This window comes from Synchiropus splendidus, chromosome 6 (assembly GCF_027744825.2).
Source record: "Synchiropus splendidus isolate RoL2022-P1 chromosome 6, RoL_Sspl_1.0, whole genome shotgun sequence".
In the NCBI taxonomy this organism is placed as follows: Eukaryota; Metazoa; Chordata; class Actinopteri; order Syngnathiformes; family Callionymidae; genus Synchiropus; species Synchiropus splendidus.
Window position 1 is genome coordinate 12,582,493 of NC_071339.1, and position 19,364 is coordinate 12,601,856.

Below are 19,364 nucleotides of genomic sequence, written 5' to 3' on the forward strand. Positions count from 1 at the left end.
TGGCAACATGTGACTCCTATTACATTGGTTTTCTCTCATTCTGTATGTGTTGCCTTTAGCTTTTTATTGTATTGTATTGTTTTGTACTGCAAAAGTATTTATGAAAAGTGAACCTTTTTCATTTATCTGACTATTAAAAGGTGTGTTTAAGAGTGGAGAGTTTGTGAGGTGATGTTCAGAAGTTCAGAGCCGCTTCAGAGTAGTTTGAATGGATGTAGAGGGTTTGACCTTATTTTAACACCACACTGACAGGATGTAATGAACAAGACAGTGTTGTGAAGAGAGCATTTCAGGTCACACTCAACAAAAGTTGAATTGTTTAACTTTAAAAACAATAGCTGGAGGTAGAGACCAGTTGTGATGCTTCAATTGAATATCATTCTGTGACAGATAAAACACATTGTACACAGAAAAAGTGAATGAGTGCCATAGCTCACCAAATCTAGCAGGTATTTTTCTCCTCTGCAAGACATCCTATTGTACTTGGCAAGAGTTTTGTCGACAATGTGATGATCCGCAGTCTTCCATTTGAAAAAAAAAAATCTTTACCCAGCAAATTTAGAAACGTAGTTTTTGTATCAACGGCAGACATTCAGAGGTTTAACAAAAACAAGGATGAGGATGCGTCTCAGCCAGCATCTCAGCAGAAGACACACCATTATATAGGGAAAAATTCTATTCCATAGCAGTGCAAGTAGCCGTCTGCAATCCTCTCTACTATTGTTGCCCAGCAGATCATGATTCATATTTACTTATGTATCAATAAAACATATTGAGCACAACATCAAACACTGGTTCTATGCAGCAGCAGCTCAGATTTATTAACAATATTCACATAGTTTTGATGGAAAATGCCTGTCAGATGCACAGTTCAAGTGTATGGGCCGTTCACTCAAGATTATTTTGACTTAAGCGATAGTGTTGGTGAGACAGACGTGCAAATGAAGCGAGTGCACAGTGATTTAAAGACGATAAACAAACTAACAAATATGTAGAGCTAGATCCTGGTTTGCAGTTAAGTAAAGCTGTCACTTAAACGTGCAGAGCAGGGTGGAGTTTGAGCAGGAAGTGGAAGCAGATGCAAGTCATGAGTCAGTAAGTAAAGTGGGGTCAGACGGACCCACAGGACAAGAGGATGCCCACACTGAGGGTCGGAGGGAACCCACAAATAAACAGGTCAAAATCAGCAGGAGGGAAAACTAGACCCCGTGTGGAGATGACAAGGTCATAATGGATTGCAAAAAGTAGATCTGTTCTGTACCATGAGGTGCCGATGTTTGTCTCCCACCCCTGGTCTTTGTTCCAACCTCCACACAATTCAGCCTCCTTAAGCAGTGTATAATCAGCCCCACAAAGAATCGGATCAAACACGAGTGCAAATCAACCACCATCCACCCCGGACTGTTTCAGTTATTATTCAGTGAACCCACGTCTCCTGCAGGCTGCTGCCCCGGCTGACTGGAAACTTGAAGAGCTTTTTAATGAGAGCAGCGTGCGGAAGAATCAAAGACAGCAGCTGTGATTTATGCTTTTGTGTCCTGCTCAGACGCTTTAGTCCAGTGAACCATCGACAACTTGAAGGGAGCGTGAATCCAAGGTGAAGTCGGTTCAAGTAAACAGCATTAAAGTCTACAACAAGTATTTTTTCAGTCTCACCGTGACTCACCTTGATATGAAAACGACTACAACAAATTTGCTCGTGCAAACTGATTTTTGCTGATAAATGCTAAGAGTAAATTTCATTTAAAAAAATATAGTGACTGCTTTTTTCAGGGTAAGTTGCAAGAATATGAGAAAATATATGACAAACATCATCTGCTATCATGCGCTCTAATAAAAGAAAAACAGGGAATATGGGGTTTGGTTTGATTTAGTTTTCAGATTCAATGACTTTATTCAATGTAGTATTGAACAGACTAGCGTGAAAACTATATTTAATAAACACTTAAAAGTGATAATATTGAAAGGATTTAAAAATATATTGAAAACTATTAGATGGAACGTTGAATGTGCAGGTATTCTGTTGGTGTGTGTTACACACGCTGCTAATCCAGACAAAGCAAATAATCTGTCTGACCTTTCGGTGCTTCATGACTGCTGTGTGACAGCTGGACTGACAGGTGCCGAGCAGGAACACGCTCAAATCTCCTGTCCCATATATCAGTCTGCTGTTCAGGACGCAGCCATGAACTGTGGGCTGAGTTCAGCGGGCGCTTGTTTCATTTTGTGTTAACTGTCGCTGTCTGTTCCAGAGTTAGCTGGCAGACATGTGACCTGACTCCATGAAAATAAATAAATAAATATAAGCAGAAGCTATTGAGTGAGTGAACATTGCTGACGCAATCTCTATAAACATCGACCTCAAGCGCACACACACACACCAGGTTGACATCACCTGTGTGTACAGACACAAACAGACCCATCTGTTCAGGACTTTGGTCCATTAACATACCAACATCGCAGGCAGCAGAACAGGAACCAACCCTGTCAGTACACTTGGATTACCTTGTGTTGTACCATGGAGACGGAAACGCATGCTTTCAGTTAAAGTTGACAGGAAATCATCTTAAAATTGGGTGTCAAATATCTTGGTGGTGGAATGGTGGCTTGTGGTTGCAGGTTCATTGCACCTAAGTTGAGGAAACTGTGGGTCAGAGGTCAGGTGATGATGAGAATCTGGACAGTGATACCTGGCATGACGGTGTGTCCGGACGGACCATTGATGGTGACGAAGGAGACACGGCATGAAAAGCAAAAGACAAACAACTCTGACGTTCTTCTCTTCATTGAAGCGTCCAGTCCGACTCACCGCTGACCTAATAATAGACTGGAGTGTTTAATGGGTACAAAGGTCGGTGCAGGTGAAAATGCTCTCAGGAGCATGTTTGAAAGGCCTTTCAGCTATCGGACCATACGGTGTCTTTGCTATCTCTGTCAACAGATTGATGAACTCAAAGGAACATGCTGTCCAGCAGCATCACAGCTGCCTGACCTTCATGATGTTGTGCCAGTTCGTGCTTCTTATTTTTCAATACGGCATTTTTCTCAGGCAGAAAAGAAACCAAAGGTCCCCTGAGTTGAAACCTTTTTTTTCCATTCAGGTAATTCATCACAATAACTTTGCACCGGTAGTTGAATGACACAATGAAAGATTACTGAAATATAAAACAATGTCTCGTTTCAAAAATAAAGAAGATAGACTAACCCCAAAAGACACAATATAAATCAACACACGTGTCTAGAGTTCAGAATGAATGCAGTACCGTTATTAACCAATAGATGGCGGAATATGACAAATATAAATATAAGTTTACCAGAAACCAAAGAATAAGAATAAGAATAAGAATAAGAATAAGAATAAGAATAAGAATAAGAATAAGAATAAGAATAAGAATAAGAATAAGAATAAGAATAAGAATAAGAATTACAAGGAGTGTTCTTGCTTGCAAGAATATTGAAAAAATTGTAAACATAGTAACCATGTAATGTAATAGTTACAAGAGTTATGCAACATGTAAAGTAACCCGGTTAACATGCATTCATTCATTTAATAAATGATAATAAATAAATAAAGTCCTGGCACTTCACTCATCTGTTCTTTCGCTCCAGGCCTTTGTGTTACTATTAAAGTGTATTATTATTAGTAGTGGCAGTAGTAGTAATAGTAGTAGTTGTTGTAGTAGTTAAAGGAGTAGTAGTATTATTCTCAGCTGGAATATCAACATAAAAGGTGCAGTCTCTTCCTCAATACACCCTATAATAATAATAATAATAATAATAATAATAATAATAATAATTCAACGTTACAATGATAAAATTCTTTCAAAACGCATGTGGTCAAGTCAGATGTGTAGAATGTGGCGTGAGCCATCTCCACTTGGGTGTATGCGCGCTCATCTCCTCGGTCACAGTATTTATATCCCTCTACTCTCCCATGGCACAGAAAAACGATCTGCAAATGCCATGCAGGGCACCGTAACAGTCCCAATATAACCTTCGTGCGGTGGCAGGCTCGGGAGTTGTCCGGAGGCCTCGGTTTGCTGCTGCTCTCCCTGCCCGGATTCTTGAGGTTTAACATCAGTTTGGGACCCAACAATGATGAAGGGGGGCGACCCGCAGGAGGTGGAGATCAGTTTGAATGACAGCGACCATGAAGAGAACGGAGAGGAACCCCAGACTTTGTGGAAAGCGCAGCCGGGCCCGGATGAGGAGGAGGAGGAAGACAACATCCACACCTCTGCTTTGGTGGAAATCAGCGACACTCAGCCCCTGATCAACTCCCGGGACCCCCGCGGGATCAACGACGTCCTCCAGGTACGGCAGCCATCTGTGAACAGGCGCCACCTGGTGGAGGTTCAGTGCACCTCCTGTCAGCGCTGGATCCCAGCGGCCTTTCTTTGTACTGTAGGTGACGTTTGAGGACGTGATCGCGGAGCCGGTGTCCGTGCGGAGTGGAGACCGAGTTTGGATCTGGAGTCACGCGCTGTTTGAGGTCGGCAGGGTTTGGATCTACAGGATCGTCACCGTGCTTCTGGCCATTCCCATGTCCATCATCACTGGACTCCTCTTTGCTATCGTCAGCTGTTTTCACATTTGGTGGGTGGAGATTATGATTATGATTATGATTATTATTATTATTATTATTATTATTATTATTATTATTATTTTGCCAACTCAATTGGTTGCAAGGTTCTGTGGCTCTACACCGAGCCTCTCCCTGGTGACATAGCTCCTCACCATATGTCATTGTTGGTCCCTTACATTTGGTGGCGTGTGATGTTTTGCCCTCCACCATGGCTGAAGAAAAGGAGAGATGAAATTGCAGTATATTTAATGTGGAGCTAAACACATTTATAGATGATTGTAAGTGAGAAGCATTAAATGGCAGCAGAAGCTCTGCTTGTTTTCTCTGCGACAGGATGGTTGGACCCGGCACCCGATACATCCTGATCTGCTTATGCTGGGTGCAGTTCCTGTGGGCCACATTCCTGGACGTGATCCTGTACCCCTTCTTCTCCAGCGCAGGGAGGTGCTGTCGAGGATTCAGCATCCATTTTGCCAAGGAATGACTCTCAACACAGTGGGATTATATTTTGATAAACAATGAGCAAGTGGGTGATGCTGAACTTTATTAGATTAAACACGGTTGACGTTTACACAGCTAAACAGAGAATCACACTATTATTCCAAACCCTGTGAAAATATTTGCCGACAGATCACTCCACTTAAAAGAGTTAATAACTTTCATGGGGGGGCGAGTTTGGGGAAAATAAGAATAATACGAGCGGTGACTACGCTGCAGTTTCTCAGCGAAAAAACGTAATGTGATGACAAAGTATGTTTTCCTGTCTCACCCCTATTTAATTTAAAATAATTTCACCAGGATTTGTTTAGTAAATTGACCGACCGCACTTTGCCTTTATATTTTATCATTATATCACACTTCACACATCAATGAAGGTCAGTTATAAAGCCGTCTTCCTCAGTAATACAGTTTTAATTTTAGATCAAATAAGATATCAGTTTTATATTCCAAAATATATCTCAATTGATCTGGTGAAAAAAAATGTGTCTCAATAATGCCACTGTTTTTAGATATTTTTGTTCATTTAATAATGACATTTTTCATCACAATATGAGTGATATATGTGTGACGTCTGATACCAACTTTTTTTTTTCTAGTGACTTCATATCAATAAAATCCTATCTGCACTTTTAATCTCATGTTCATTCCTTCACTTATTTCCCCCGCTGTGCCCGCTTTGCTTTGAAAAATTAAATCTTACTCTGACTCTCACCAACTTTGTTACAGTAATATCTCCACAGTGGCACCAACACCACTGCTAGCACCACCTCAGTAGAAGGTTTCAGCCAGACAACTCCTGACCTGCAGCTGAGGTTCCGACTTTTCAGATTGAGGGATTCAGTGAGAAGCAAGTGAACAACCAGGCAAAAGCCAGGTGACTAGGCTGCTGCTGCGATGTCAGTACGGGTGAAGCTCTCTGACGTTATGAGTCCAGCAACACCCTGGTGACCTGGGAAAAAAAGTCACTGGTGATATCTAGGTGATGTTTCCGAGTGAATGTTGTGTTTATGCTATAAACCCACTCTCCGATCCAGTGAAGCTAAACTTGAGCTAACTTGACTGCCATGTCTGTTAAATTTATCTTCAACGTGAAAGTTGAAAAGTCTACAAGTGAGAGTACAAGATGGTCCAAACCTCTGAAGCGGCCAACAGCACGCACTCAGGAGAGTGACGGTGAATTCTTGACTGGAGTCCAAGTCAGGTGGCCGAGTCCACACCCAGGCTGGTGGAGCTGTCTGTAAACACCTGCTCATGCTTTGATAACTAACAGCAGAAGTACGTTCATATCACAATAGGAATAAGGGTTCTAGTCAATTGTTATGATTTGTTTTAATTATTATTCAACTCTGACTGTATTGTATTATTTTTAAGGGCTAGATTATTACGTTTAAAACCTTCTGAACTTGTGTGCTAGGGTGGAATGATTCAAATGATCTGTGTCTTCATCTCTGTTCTTCAGTGTGATGGAGGAACCTTGGACTAGTTGTTAGCTGTTAAGCTTCGCAGGGCATCAGTTGTTTTAGAGAGTTGGTACCAATAATAATGTCATGAATGAAAGAGTGAGTTGGTCTACCAGATCTGGGAAAAGCGCGGCCCTTTGCCTGGGTTTTCGTGGCCCTCGTGAGGTCAGACAAAAACTATACAACTATATATTTTTTTATCCTGTTTCTGTTTTAACCAGGAATATCTCAACAACACATTCATGACTACATTTTTGTTTCTTCTTTTCATTGTCATTTTTGTATTCTCCTCAAAATTTGTTGAAAGAATATTCAAAACATATTTTGAAATAAATTGTGTTTTTATCGTCGTGAAAGTGGGACTGCAGGACATACTGTTTTGTAGTATTTACTTTCAAGTTATGTTGCTGTGGCGATTTTATTTTGTATCAGGAAGTAATGTTGTGCAGAATGTAGTTGTTGGATGAAGATTTTCAGTCTTCGGTACCAGGACACAACAAGAGATGGTGACCCGGTCCGGCTGTAAGCTCAGACGGACTGGTGAAGAAGTCCAGAGTCCAACAGCAGGCAGCATCCTTCTCTGGTGCCATCTGTCTGGTGGATCTTGTCATTGTTTTCTATGGACTCAATAACCACAAGATCAGTATTCAAACTCCTGGAACCAAAGGAATGTCTTTGTTTGTCCTCACACACTGTGTAAATGAATCCGAATCGAGAAGTTGAAGCCATGTGATGGTCCACCCATCCAAGCAGCTTCAGGAGGTGATATTGAAGGAGGCGGATGAGAGTCCAGCAGATCATCCTTCGAGAGAGTAATAGATGTGAAGCTGCTTCAGCAGGAGAGGAACATCACTGTCAGTGTTGGTTAAGGGCAGTCAGGCTACTCTCAATGAGCTGTTCCGGAACGTCCAGAGAAGAATGTCCAATGAGGAGAAAGATGCTGGACTGCAGCAGCTGTCACACAGCCACTCTCACACAGCCTCTCTGCAGAACTTGACTTCACTGTCAGAGGAGGCACTGGTCCATTCATGCCTAATGTTACGTATGGATCCAGTTACAGACGGAGCTCTGCCTTCATTTCCTCCATATTTCTGCAGTACCACCGGAAACCGTGGGGGGCAGTGTAGCTGTTACTACCCGATATGTCGCTCTAATGAGACATGAAGAAGACATTACAATGACGGAAATTCTCCATCCTCCAGTGGCGATATATTTAACAGCCTCTCCGACCACGGCCTCCTACAACGCTGCCTCCATTTCCCTCTTCTGTGCAAGAACTGCGTGTTCAATACTTCTTCCACAGTCGGCATGTTTATTTTGGAGTTTGTTGTTGTCATAAAAGTTTCACTCTGAGCTGCTCCCCCTGGTGGATAAATTGGTGAACAGCAACACCAACGAAAAGAAAGGACAGAAGCATGTGATCAACGACGGTAACCATTTGAAAGAGAGGGATACAATGTCGCTCATAAAGGGAGCATAGATGGGTCTTTAGGCCGCACGTAAGACCAGAGACATCTCCTCAGGTGCAGATCTAGACGCTTTACACTCAAAGCTGAAGCTTGTCTGAAAGAATCAATTTGATCCAAATAGAACAGGCATCAAACAGGAAAATCTATTGGGAAAAATTGAGCTCTCTTGTCGATCTCTGATGACACTTGCCCCTCAAAAAAAATGAATTTTACATATAATTATTCATAGATTGTCAAGAACTCTGCACATACTGAATTACAAAGAGTTGATTTTGTGAGTCTCTGCAAACGTTTTATATAGTATATGAAAGTTGTTCTTGTGCACTGTGGAGTATAATCAAACCAAAAAAATAACAGCTTTATTGGAAGAAAAAAATCTATTGTCACCAGAAACCTGTAATTCAGTCCAGCCATTCGGAGAACTGTGGGTTCACTTCTGGTGGTGTCTGATGTCACGGTCTGTCTTCCATCGTGTGCACACACTGTTCTCTATTCTAAACATCTGAAAGAACACACTGAGCCCACTAAGAGAACTGGAGGGAAGCGTCCTTCTGAATGTGATCCAGCTGCTGGTCCTCATGTGCTGGAAGTGTGAGAGACGCTCCTGTGGCTGCCGGTGTTCCTGATGACATAAGTCGAGCAGCTGCTCTTGTGGCTGCACTGCCGCTCGCACTGGCAGGGGGGCGCCGTCCAGTAGTGCTGACAGCAGCAGAAGAAGCCCTGCAACAAGTCCTTGAAGAGGTGGCCTGCGAAGAACATGTAGATCCAGGGGTTGCAGCAGCTGTTGAGGCAGGCCAGCAACATGGCGATGATGAATGCTGCTTCTGCGGAGAAACCATTGAGTTATTACTCTTGGATATTCTTGTTCTACCCAATAACAAGACACTTTTGCAAATCAGATTCAGCATAGTTTTCACACTCTCATACTAGAATTGTGACAATAATTGAAAGCACTGACCGCATATGTATTTTTCATGCAACTAAAGTGGTATTTATTTAAAATATCCTGTCCACATCTTCATTTATTCAAAGCGTTGTTGTGTTTCGACTATTATTATATTATTATACACTTATACTGATATCTTGCAGTCAAATACTTCCAAAATATTTTGGGCAAAAGTTAATGTTCTGCTTTAATCAATGTTATTTTTATCAATAAAATGAAGATGTATATGAATAAACAAAAAGTAATACATGATAAAAACTTAAATTCATTTAAAAAAGAAAAGTTTAATTGTGGAAAATTAATTCCAGATTCATATGTTTCTATGATATGAAAATATGAAAACTTGAGTAATGTAATTATTATATAATGTATTATTATTATTATTACTACAAGTTAAACGAGGAAACACTTCAATAAACTATTGACAAGGAGATTACTCTACAAATCCAAGGCGAAATATACTCAGGTTTAACAAAACTAATCTAAAAAGTTCATTATAATGATTCAATATAACTTTATGGTTATAAATGTTCCCTAATCTAAAGTGTAGCGCATTTTAATGCATGGTTATCACAATCATGGCTGACATTTATTGAGTTTGGCTTCATATTTTAATCATTTATTTATACTTTCAATTCAGATGCCAGGAGATATTCCTTCATCATTGTCATCGTCGTCCATTTCTCATCCATTCCATTCTGAAACTCATTTTAATGCTCATCCCGTAAACATGTTTTTGTTATTTGTTATATGTTATATATGTTTTTGTTATTTGTTATATGCTGTTGCCGAAAATGCCTTAGGGAAACCAAAATTCAGTTCTCCAGTTATTCTGTCTGTGTTTGGACTGTGGGAGGAAACCAGAGTCCCTGGAGAGAGGCCATGCTGTGAACCTACTACTGTGCTGTCATTTTTTTTTTTTTTTGTCATGCATTAAAAGGACGAGTATCTTTGCCTCCAGCTTCCACGTGCATCTAATAACGGAGGAATTTTTCTAACCTGTCTAAGTCAGTCCAGCATCAGTTGGACATTTCCTTGGTGCTTCTTTGACATGGCCAACACACAGCAGGATGGAGTGACTTAAAAGGGTGTTGCATGTGTCTCAATTGAGTTTTTAAGGTTTTTGACATACTCAATGATGAATGTAACCAATTAAAAGTCCACATCCGCAGTGTGAGACAGGTTCCTACTCATCCAGTTGACTAGGTTTCCAGCTCTGGAAGCACAGAGGAGGCACAACACGGAAAAGAATGATGCATTTTTATCTTCACGGTGAGAAAAGTGTCGTGCAACCTGTGGAAAATGACCAAATGAGACACGGTCAAACGCCCAGTCCTGAGCTGAGCGCTTATTTAGCCACAAAGCCCCAGAGGTTCATCTTCGCGGAACATACCACAGAAGGACAGAACTCCGACTTCTCTTTGTTTTCTCTGAAGGATTTGACTTTGAATTACAGTTTCTTCACTTGTTGCCAGGGTCGGGAAAAACATTAATATTGGCCTCCCCTTTGTTTTGGTGCGATCTAAACTTATAATTGGAGGAGATGGTGCTAAAATGAGAAGGGCTGATGTTGATGCATTGGTGGCTTATTTGATTAAAACCATGCGTTATATCCTAGACGACTCGGGAGGAAAGGTTAAGCAAACAGTGCGTAAAGTCGGGTTTTTCATCATCTCAGTATGGCCTGTTCGTAACGGCACGCGATGATATGACAAAGCTCTCGCACGTGGAATCGGGGTCTCTGCAGGAAGATCACAAATTCTACTGTGTACAGTGTGTTTGCTCTGTTTATGGTGCTATTCCTCTGCCAGGAAAGAGGGCAGACCTTGCCACAGTTCAAGTGCAAATCATTTCATTCTTAAGCAATAGTGCATTGCTTGACAGGCAGATTCATTACATCTCATCTCTTCCTCCCAAAACACAGCAGCAGGACTTAAACCACCTTTCTCATTTAATCATGCACTTGACATCACATTTATTAACCAACAAATACCAAAGAACCTTTGACTCCCCCCATCAGAGGTGACAGGAAAACTCCCGTCCAACGACAATAACGCTTGTTTTTCTTGCTACATTCTCTCATGATGCCCTTCACACAACAATCTCAAGCTTGCTTCGCTTCATCCCTCCTTCCTCAACATGGTGTTGCGTTTGGCTCGCATCGCAGTCCATTCTGTGTAGCTGACATGGACTTGGATCAGGAGTCAAACCCTTTGTTTCTGAGTGGCAGAACAAACACTCCAACGGTAAAGTCGAGCAGGAAGGGCACAGCATGTCCCACCTTGTTATGAGAGCAAGTCAAAGGAGAAGGCAGTTTGGTCAGATAACAGCGCGACCAGCCCTCTCAAAAAACATTTATAACTGAGCGTCTCATTGTAAAGAAGAAGCTTAACAGAATGCGACAGTAGAGTGAAAAGCACAGTGACCACACCTGAGTTTTTGGCATAAATGAGGACAAAAAAAAACCTTTGCGCTATGACATTTTGGTAAAATTTGTCTGAGACTCACCACTTCCTCAGTGGCTGAGACTAACCTCCCTAACTTGCAACATATTTCCAAGAGTAGCCTCAGAGCCATTAACCTTTAGGGCACCACAGACTTTTCCATTAAATATTCCATTTGTATATCACTATTTCAAAAGGCTACAGCTTGAAAACTGTTATAGATAAATGAATACTATATAAGAGAACTTCAGAGTGACCCTCAGTTGGGGATGGGCATAAACTCACTCATCTAATGTGTATATTATGACATCACCAGGCGTCGGCTGCAGTCACTTACATAACTTGTTACAGATGTTTATCTGTTTGCAGTCAGTAACTTTCTTTGTCATCTGTAAAGCAACAATGGTGCTGATGCTGACAGCAAGAACCGTATGATCATTTTGACCTTTGGATGATTGATGCACCATGTTGTCCAGTAGTCGGGCTGTACTTTATATTGCCCTGTACTGTCTCGTCTGTGTACTTCGTGGCACTGCCATCACAACTTCATTCTTCAGTTGGTGTTGTTTTTACTTGAAAGTGTCAAGTAACCACTAAAAAAAGTGTAAAAACGTCACGCATATACAGATGACTTCTGGGTATTGAAGTTAAAGATGAACATGAATCATGGACAAGGGCCAGCGCCCTTTGCTCCAAAGCCTTGGTGTTCAGCAGTAATCAAATGTAATGCTTCACCAAATTGGGGGATAAGTTCTGGCATTGGAAGGAAATCAGTGGGAAAGTTTAGTCATCAGTTGGGAGTGATGTGAGCTGGATCACATCTAGCTCCTGTGGTCTGACAAAACATGATGATGGAAAGAATCAGCTGAAATGGCTGCATGGATTTGTGACTTTTTGATGCGTCAGACTACTGTTCATAATCTGGTTTTTCAAAGACATAAGAATATTTGTCACAAGAAGCCACATTTCTCAATAATAATGATGGACCCACACATACACTTATATATTCAAGTTTTTATATCACCTTATTTAAACTAAAGCTCTTTTAATGTCTTGAAAATATTTGTGTAAGAATTTCAATTTTATAAGAGGAAGAAGTCCGTTCAGAGTGGTGGAAACCCTGGCCATTGTGTAGCGAAAAACACCCCTGAACAAAAGCAAACAGAAGCTTTTGTTTGCTTTCGTTCAAGGATTCCTCCATGTTTGTTGTTGTTGTTATCATCCTAGCTGCCTTGTGCATCAGTGTGACAGTGGACCAGGAACTCCTGCACTTACAAAGGTTCTGTCTTGTCTGGAGAGGAACTGTTAAATTAAAGTAAAAGAAAATTATTAAATGCAATTAAAATATTTTAACATGTTTATTAACGTGTTAAAGTCCCACCACTAATCCCACAACTATATATATATATATATATATATATATATATATATATATATATATATATATATATATATATATATATATATATATATATATATATATATATATATATATATATATATATATATACATACATATATATATATATATATATATATATATATATATATATATATATATAGTGCATATGTGTGTGTGTAAATCTAGTTCCTCATGAATGGTGGTGGTCACAAAAAGAAAAACATCATGGACGAAGAGCAGATATCTGGAATCATATAAATGACCACAGGGACTCGAGTGGAAACTGAGTGATGCAGCTCCATGAGGACTTCCTTTGAACACATAAACACTGGAAATGACCCTCTCATTCGTCAGTGCTCAGTCTGGACGTCTGGGCTGAAGGTAATTGTGCAGAACTGGGAGCTGCTTTTTTTAAAATTTATTTTCTTATAATCCCCCTACACATACATTAACAGTAGCCCGAAGCTGATATTCTGAAGAGCCGCTTCACTCCGACATTATAGAACAGATGCATTAAATAACAAAAGAAGGTGACTTGACGATCTCCTTTTTGGAGGGCTTCAGTTGAGAGGATAACTTGACTTGGGGGTTGAAGGTTATACTTGCAAACAATTTGGCACAGTTGGCCTGGACATCATGGTCTGAAGCCCTGCAACTGATACCTCGACAAGCAGGACACACATTTGACTCCACACGAGAGTGTGCTGTTAAGCACATCAATGTTGGTTGAACTTTGAGTAATGGCAAATCGTCACCTATTTTTTTCATTTTCAAAAGTTCTGTATTCACATCATCTCTGTTTTTTTTTTTTTTTAATAACTCAAATGTCCTACCACACACACACACAAACAAACACACCACACACAAATGTAATTATTAGGATGTAGTAGAAACACATTTTTTTAAAATATATATATATAAAGCAGGCAGCACTTTACCTTCTCGTGGGGCAGCAGGATCCCAGGCAGACCACATTTGGACAAAGAAAAAGGGGGTCCAACAGACTACATAGGCAAGGACCACCACAAAAGTCATCTTCACCGTCCGGATTTTGGCTTTGGAAATGAGTCTGACGCTACTTACGCGGCAGAGGTGGGTGGCAGTTTTGGACGCTCTCGGGGTCAGAGCAACAATGGCTTCTTTTCGGGTCTTCACATTCAGATTCTGCCATATTTTAAAACTTATCAGGCCGTAGCAGACGCTGAGAACCGCCACTGGCAGGATGTAAATGCTGAGGGTCATCCACGTGATGTAGACTTTGCCTCCCCACGGATGCACAAAGTCAGCCCAGCAGTCCTGCACGCCGTTCCCAATCTCTCTCAGAGAGAAGATGTACATCTGAGGGATGCTGAAGACCAAGCTGAGCACCCAGGAGGCGATGACGCACGCGCGCTCCTTCCTCCGGTGGATGGACCAGAGAGGCTGGCAGATCGCGATACACCTGTCGACGGACATCAGGACCAGCATGTAGGTGGACGCAAACATGCCGACAACCTGCGCGTATTTCACCAGCCTGCACAACAGATCCGGTCCATAGAAGCGAAACGTGATGTCCCAGATGAGTTGCGGAAGAACCTGGAACACCGCAACCACGAGGTCCGCGATGCTCAGGTGCTTCATGAAGTAATACATCCGGGACTGGCTGTGTTTGGTGGAGTGAACCGCCTTTAGGACGCACAGGTTCCCGGTCAGAGCCAGCAGCAGCACCAGAACCAGGACCGCCACCTCCACTTTGGCGACTTCTTCATTGCGTTTCAGCGGGTTCACGGTGCTGTTCGACGTATGATTCGCGTTTCCAGGAGTCGAGCTGGTCCCGGACACGTTGTGGACGCAGCCATCCAGATCATGCAGAAGCGCATCCATGGTGCGTAAAAGCGCCGCTGTGGCGCAGCCGGCGGTCACATCACCAGCGCGCTCCTACTGAGAGTTGCTGCTGCGAACTGAACCGAACAAGGCGTCATTCAGAAACTGAAGAGTTCCACTGGGAAACGTTTGTTTTCTCACTGACCTCTGATGCGATGGTCACTTCTGGTCCCCAGAGGGCGAGAGGTGCTCCGCTGAGTTGGATGTCAGATGGTCTGCTGAAACTCCGTGACGCCCCCTCCTCTTATTCTGCCCAGAACCACTGTGCAATGTGATCCAGACTCATCCTCTTTCGTCCTTCCATTCTTTCTTTCCTTCTGTCTACCTTATTACACTTTACAGGGCACCATTTTAAACATTAATATTCTGCATGTGCCGGGCACATATCAAGACTTATCAAGCGAGTGACTCTCCAAACGCCAATTCCTGCGCACTCATACATAGGTTATCCTGGACCCAGGCTGCCCTAAAAACAAATGCAGCAATATGAAAGTTGTCTCTCTTCTAAAAATAGCAGGTTTTATCCAAACTATTTATTTATTCAAACATGACATGATGACGAATAATACAAAGTTTTAGGGGAAGTACTGGGAATTCATCTGGGCACAATACCATTTTCACTTGAAATAGAGCCACCCTGGTCTCTGTTTTGATTCTTGCAGCAGCCACATCAGAACTCAAGAGAACGCCTTGGCCTTAAACCTTTACATGTGACATACATTTCCTGAGGAAAAACACACAGTACAGTTTCCATATTCCACGTTGATGTTGAATCAGAAGTCCTCCTCCCAGTCTGCGGAGGAGCCTGCATTCATGCACGTTGATCTTTCTTTGTTTTCACTTGCTTTCCTGTTTACAGTCTTTCTTCTTCAGATGACAACATGCATGAGGAAAGTGGGTGATTGTGGGCTCAGCAAATCACAAGTATAAAAGATGATTTGCAGCTTTCAGAGGTGAAGACAAGTCAGTGGAGAAGTATGAATATGACTGGAACAATGTGTTCTTATCCTCTTGATTGCCCGTGGAAAGAATGAACACTTCATCGCTCTGCTGGTTTTGGCTCAGACACCGCTATACCATGTACAAAATAGCATGGGGAAAAACAAGCTATAGTCCGCATGGCTGGTGAATGATCTGCACTTGAGCTTGATCCTGGAGGTGGTCAGCACTGCTCAGTTAAGTAAGCCAACCAGGAAGTGAGTCAGCTCCCCATGGAGCCAGTGTAGATGTTGATGAGGATAGGCTGCTCTGCCTTTTTAGGTCTCCACAGGGATGAATCCTCCTCTCAGTGATGAAAGCGAGGTGGGCCTTGGAAGTTTAAAAAAACAGTGTTTTTCTACCTGTGTGGCGTGAGAGACTGTCGGTGTGCAGTGGGAATCTGTCTGGAGATTGAGGTGGGAGATATGAACAATTAGAGTTGACAGTCGACCAACATGAGGAGGTTACATGGATTCGTTCATACTCTTTCTATACACTATAGATCTATAATTCTACATTGATGTGGTTGCTGCAGAGCTGCACTTGTTGCTCCTCTTCCCACATACTGTACACTCACAGCAAAGACGCGACTTAGAGTTGTGTTTAAATCTCATATGCCTCTGACCACACAAGAGATTGTGATAAAATAAATAAATCTTTATATATGTTTGCCATATTGCCCACCCCTTTCTGGTGACATTTTTATACAAATATATTTTCTTGTTTTCTTGTTACTGCAAATGTCATGCCAAAGCAGCCAAGTGTCAGGGGCTACAACTTTTCACAAATGAAAAAGGATTAGCTACTGGACTTTTGACTCAGCACCAAAGGAACCTTGGCTTTGGCCAAGTGTGCCATGGCTTAAGGAAGGTTGAAAGACACTTCATTGCACTATGGCAGTGTGTTGTCCATGACTATAAAGTAAATAGCGCCATCTAGTGGACCACCTCGTGTTTCATTCTCATCTGCCTTTGGTGTCTCTGTTGTGCGTTGGGAGTTTCAGAGTTCCTGCTCCCGCTCCTGCAGCATATAAATCATCCTTTCTATCTGTAAATAAAGTTGGGTTCAAGACCTCATTCATCGCCAGCTCATCCATTCACCTTCCTGACAACGGCACATTCCTCCAGCAGCTCGGTGCCGTCTCCCTCTGTGACTCTGGGACTCCACACCGGCTCTCTCACTCCTATATATGCTGCCCTTTCAATAGAGGCCTGTGGCTGAACAGGCCGTGAAATACCATGAAAATATGAAGCTGGGATGAATTTGAACAGCAACTCTATTGCTAGCTTAAAAGTTTACAGTTGGAGAGTTATTAGCTGATTCAAAAAAAAGCTGCGCGAACTAGATATGACTGGCGCATGCCATATAAAATGAGATTACGTTTCAGCAGGTGCCTCATTAGCTTTTTATTGCTCGGTGGAACACATGTGAAGTCTTATTTAATAAATAAAAACATGTTCCCTTCACTGCTTCACAAGTTCTTTTTTATTACCCAGCATACCTTTTCTGGACACTGCTTCTATTTTCTGCTATAAAACAGTCTAAATAAAGTAAAGATTTGCTCAGGAGTGGAACAAAATCTAGTACTTACCAAGTTAGAGTCACCAGTTGGCCTCTGTTCTTTCTTCCTTTCTGTGTCAGAGACACAGATCGGTTTATCAACTTATTTGAGTGATTCGTGATGGAATAATTCATGAGTGCAAAACTGTGCCTGTGTTTTTACACTTTCACATTCATAATGCTGGATAAAAGAGTGGGATAAAGGACACACATCTCAATTTCATACTTCACATTCCTCAGTGCACCATTTTCTACCTGCAGGCAGACTTATATGTACATGTTTTTCCAGACTTGGTTTTACATGTTCTCATTACATACCTTAAAAGGCAGCTCCTCATCCCCAGCTAGATGCTTGTAAATGATTAAAAAAAAATAGAAGCTTGCATTTATATGTCGGACATCAATGTATTTCAAGCTTAGTTTTTGCATTTGCGTGAGCAAATTTATCTTGTGCCATCAGGAGCGTTTCAACTGCAGTGCGAATCGTTTTTTAACCTTTTATTTTTGGTGAAAATCTGTCATTATAATAAAAGCCAATACTTTTATTTTGAAAGTTGTTTTTTTTCTTCCTTTTCCGCAACTAAAACGCACACAAAAGTCAATGTTTTTTTGTTAAACTTGCCTTATAACCTGACAGAATACTCCGCTTTTCATCGAGTACACATCCAGGGACTGAGTATTAACTAAAGTATTAACTAAACTAAATCACAAGCACCTATCGTGAAGGTCATAAAGATCGCAACATGTGACTAAGACACAGTCACACTATCAAAGTACACATTAATGTACAATCTCACGGGCCACATATGATGGATTGGGGAGCTGTATTTGGCCTGAACGCCTTGTGTTTGACACCAAACCATCTGCCAATTTAAGTCTCTAGTATAAAAGCCATTTAAAACATACAAGAACACACTTAAATCTCTGATTAAAATGATGTCCTCAGCGAACAAAACGAAACCAACAGTTCAAGTCGTTGGTTTTCTGGCTTTGCTTGAAGACTTATATTCCCTATATTTTTAAATCAATATAACTCGTAAGTAATACCAACTAATAAGCAACTGACCGACTCACCAATATACGTCAAGAGCGATCCAGATTTGTGTCCAAAGAAAACACCTCGTGCCACATTACAGTCATCTGAGAGCAACTCTAACATGCTGTTTAACAAAGTTGAACGGCGGATTACACGGCTGATTCTCTCCTTTAGTCACACTCACAAATTAATATCTCAGTTAAATCCCAATGATAGCGGCGCACATGAACCGCATTAGTGAGTTATGATGGACACACTGCTCTACAGGGGTGGAAAACAAATGGTACAAATATCACGTTACGCACAATACATTGACATAAAACAGATGAGTGCAATAGAAGGTTCCTCAGCATGGAAGCCGTCAGGGAAATGATAGCGAAGAGCGGATGTTCTCTTCGTTCTCGACCTCATTTCAACCGTGCCTTGCATTTGCCCATATGAACCTTCCGCCTATACTCATCATTGGTGCATCCGTGATCAAGTTGGCATGTTGTGATGGTCTGTCCTGCGGTGGGAATGGCTGAACAAAGGGTCAACGCAATCCAAGGATAACAAACCGACATGTTGCTCCAGCTGCCCCATGGTTCCAGTGCACCCACTGGTATAAAGCAGCACACACTTCTAACCTGAAGCATGTGTGAGTGCTGATGAAAGGCTCCAGAATGTTACGCAGAATTGAATCTTGCTGGTGTGACGAAAGTTTGGGAGAAAACTGCCGTGCCAAAGAAAGACTACACAGTTGATCTTTCTTCTTAATGTACGCTGTGAATAGACTCCAAATGAGGGAACCACACAGTCCAAAAACAAAAGCATCATGAAATGTAACTATTAAACTGATAGCAAAACAGAATTCTGAGATAGTTACGATGCATTTGATTCAAGCTTCAGTTTGTGTGCTCTCAATGTGCAGTATGCCTGTGACAAACATTCAATCAATAAAAGCTTCATCTCTTTCTTTTTTTTGGGTGATGGCTTGGGCAAATATTAAGGGGCAGATTAGAAAAACATATAGTTTTTCTAATCTGCCTATATAGCTATAGTTATATATTATAGTTTAGTTTTTTTTAAGGAAATGCTAGGTGCACGCCTACAATTGGTTTGCACACATGCAAACCATTGT

The 19,364-nt window shown here is 41.5% G+C and overlaps 2 protein-coding genes across 3 annotated transcripts; one reads left to right on the forward strand and one right to left on the reverse strand.

Annotated features, from left to right (window-relative positions):
• The first annotated feature begins 3,989 nt into the window (after window positions 1-3,989).
• Window positions 3,990-5,675, forward strand: cav4a (caveolin 4a). Its single transcript, XM_053868727.1, has 3 exons — window positions 3,990-4,314; window positions 4,409-4,596; window positions 4,919-5,675. The coding sequence occupies exons 1-3, from the start codon at window positions 4,096-4,098 to the stop codon at window positions 5,067-5,069; spliced, it is 558 nt and encodes a 185-aa protein (XP_053724702.1). The 5' UTR covers window positions 3,990-4,095; the 3' UTR covers window positions 5,070-5,675.
• Window positions 5,676-7,351: 1,676 nt separating this feature from the next.
• oxtrb (oxytocin receptor b) lies at window positions 7,352-14,875 on the reverse strand. 2 transcript variants are annotated; one of them, XR_008414832.1, is made up of 4 exons: window positions 14,816-14,875; window positions 13,746-14,747; window positions 8,002-8,839; window positions 7,352-7,398 (listed from the first exon to the last, which is right to left on the reverse strand). XR_008414832.1 is itself a non-coding variant. In XM_053867780.1 (3 exons), the coding sequence occupies exons 2-3, from the start codon at window positions 14,668-14,670 to the stop codon at window positions 8,592-8,594; spliced, it is 1,173 nt and encodes a 390-aa protein (XP_053723755.1). In that variant the 5' UTR covers window positions 14,671-14,747; window positions 14,816-14,875; the 3' UTR covers window positions 7,609-8,591. The 2 variants fall into 2 exon arrangements, 1 of the variants encoding a protein (XP_053723755.1); XM_053867780.1 differs by lacking the exon at window positions 7,352-7,398 and having other exon boundaries at window positions 7,609-8,839.
• Window positions 14,876-19,364: the final 4,489 nt, after the last annotated feature.

Coding starts and splice junctions, on each gene's coding strand:
- cav4a (XM_053868727.1), top strand. CDS start 4,096: ATGATGAAGGGGGGCGACCCGCAGGAGGTGGAGATCAGTTTGAATGAC. Junction 4,315..4,408: donor GGATCAACGACGTCCTCCAG/GTACGGCAGCCA, acceptor TTTGTACTGTAG/GTGACGTTTGAGGACGTGAT. Junction 4,597..4,918: donor GTCAGCTGTTTTCACATTTG/GTGGGTGGAGAT, acceptor TCTCTGCGACAG/GATGGTTGGACCCGGCACCC.
- oxtrb (XM_053867780.1), bottom strand. CDS start 14,670: ATGGATGCGCTTCTGCATGATCTGGATGGCTGCGTCCACAACGTGTCC. Junction 8,840..13,745: donor TCCTGCTGCCCCACGAGAAG/GTAAAGTGCTGC, acceptor GTTTCTCCGCAG/AAGCAGCATTCATCATCGCC.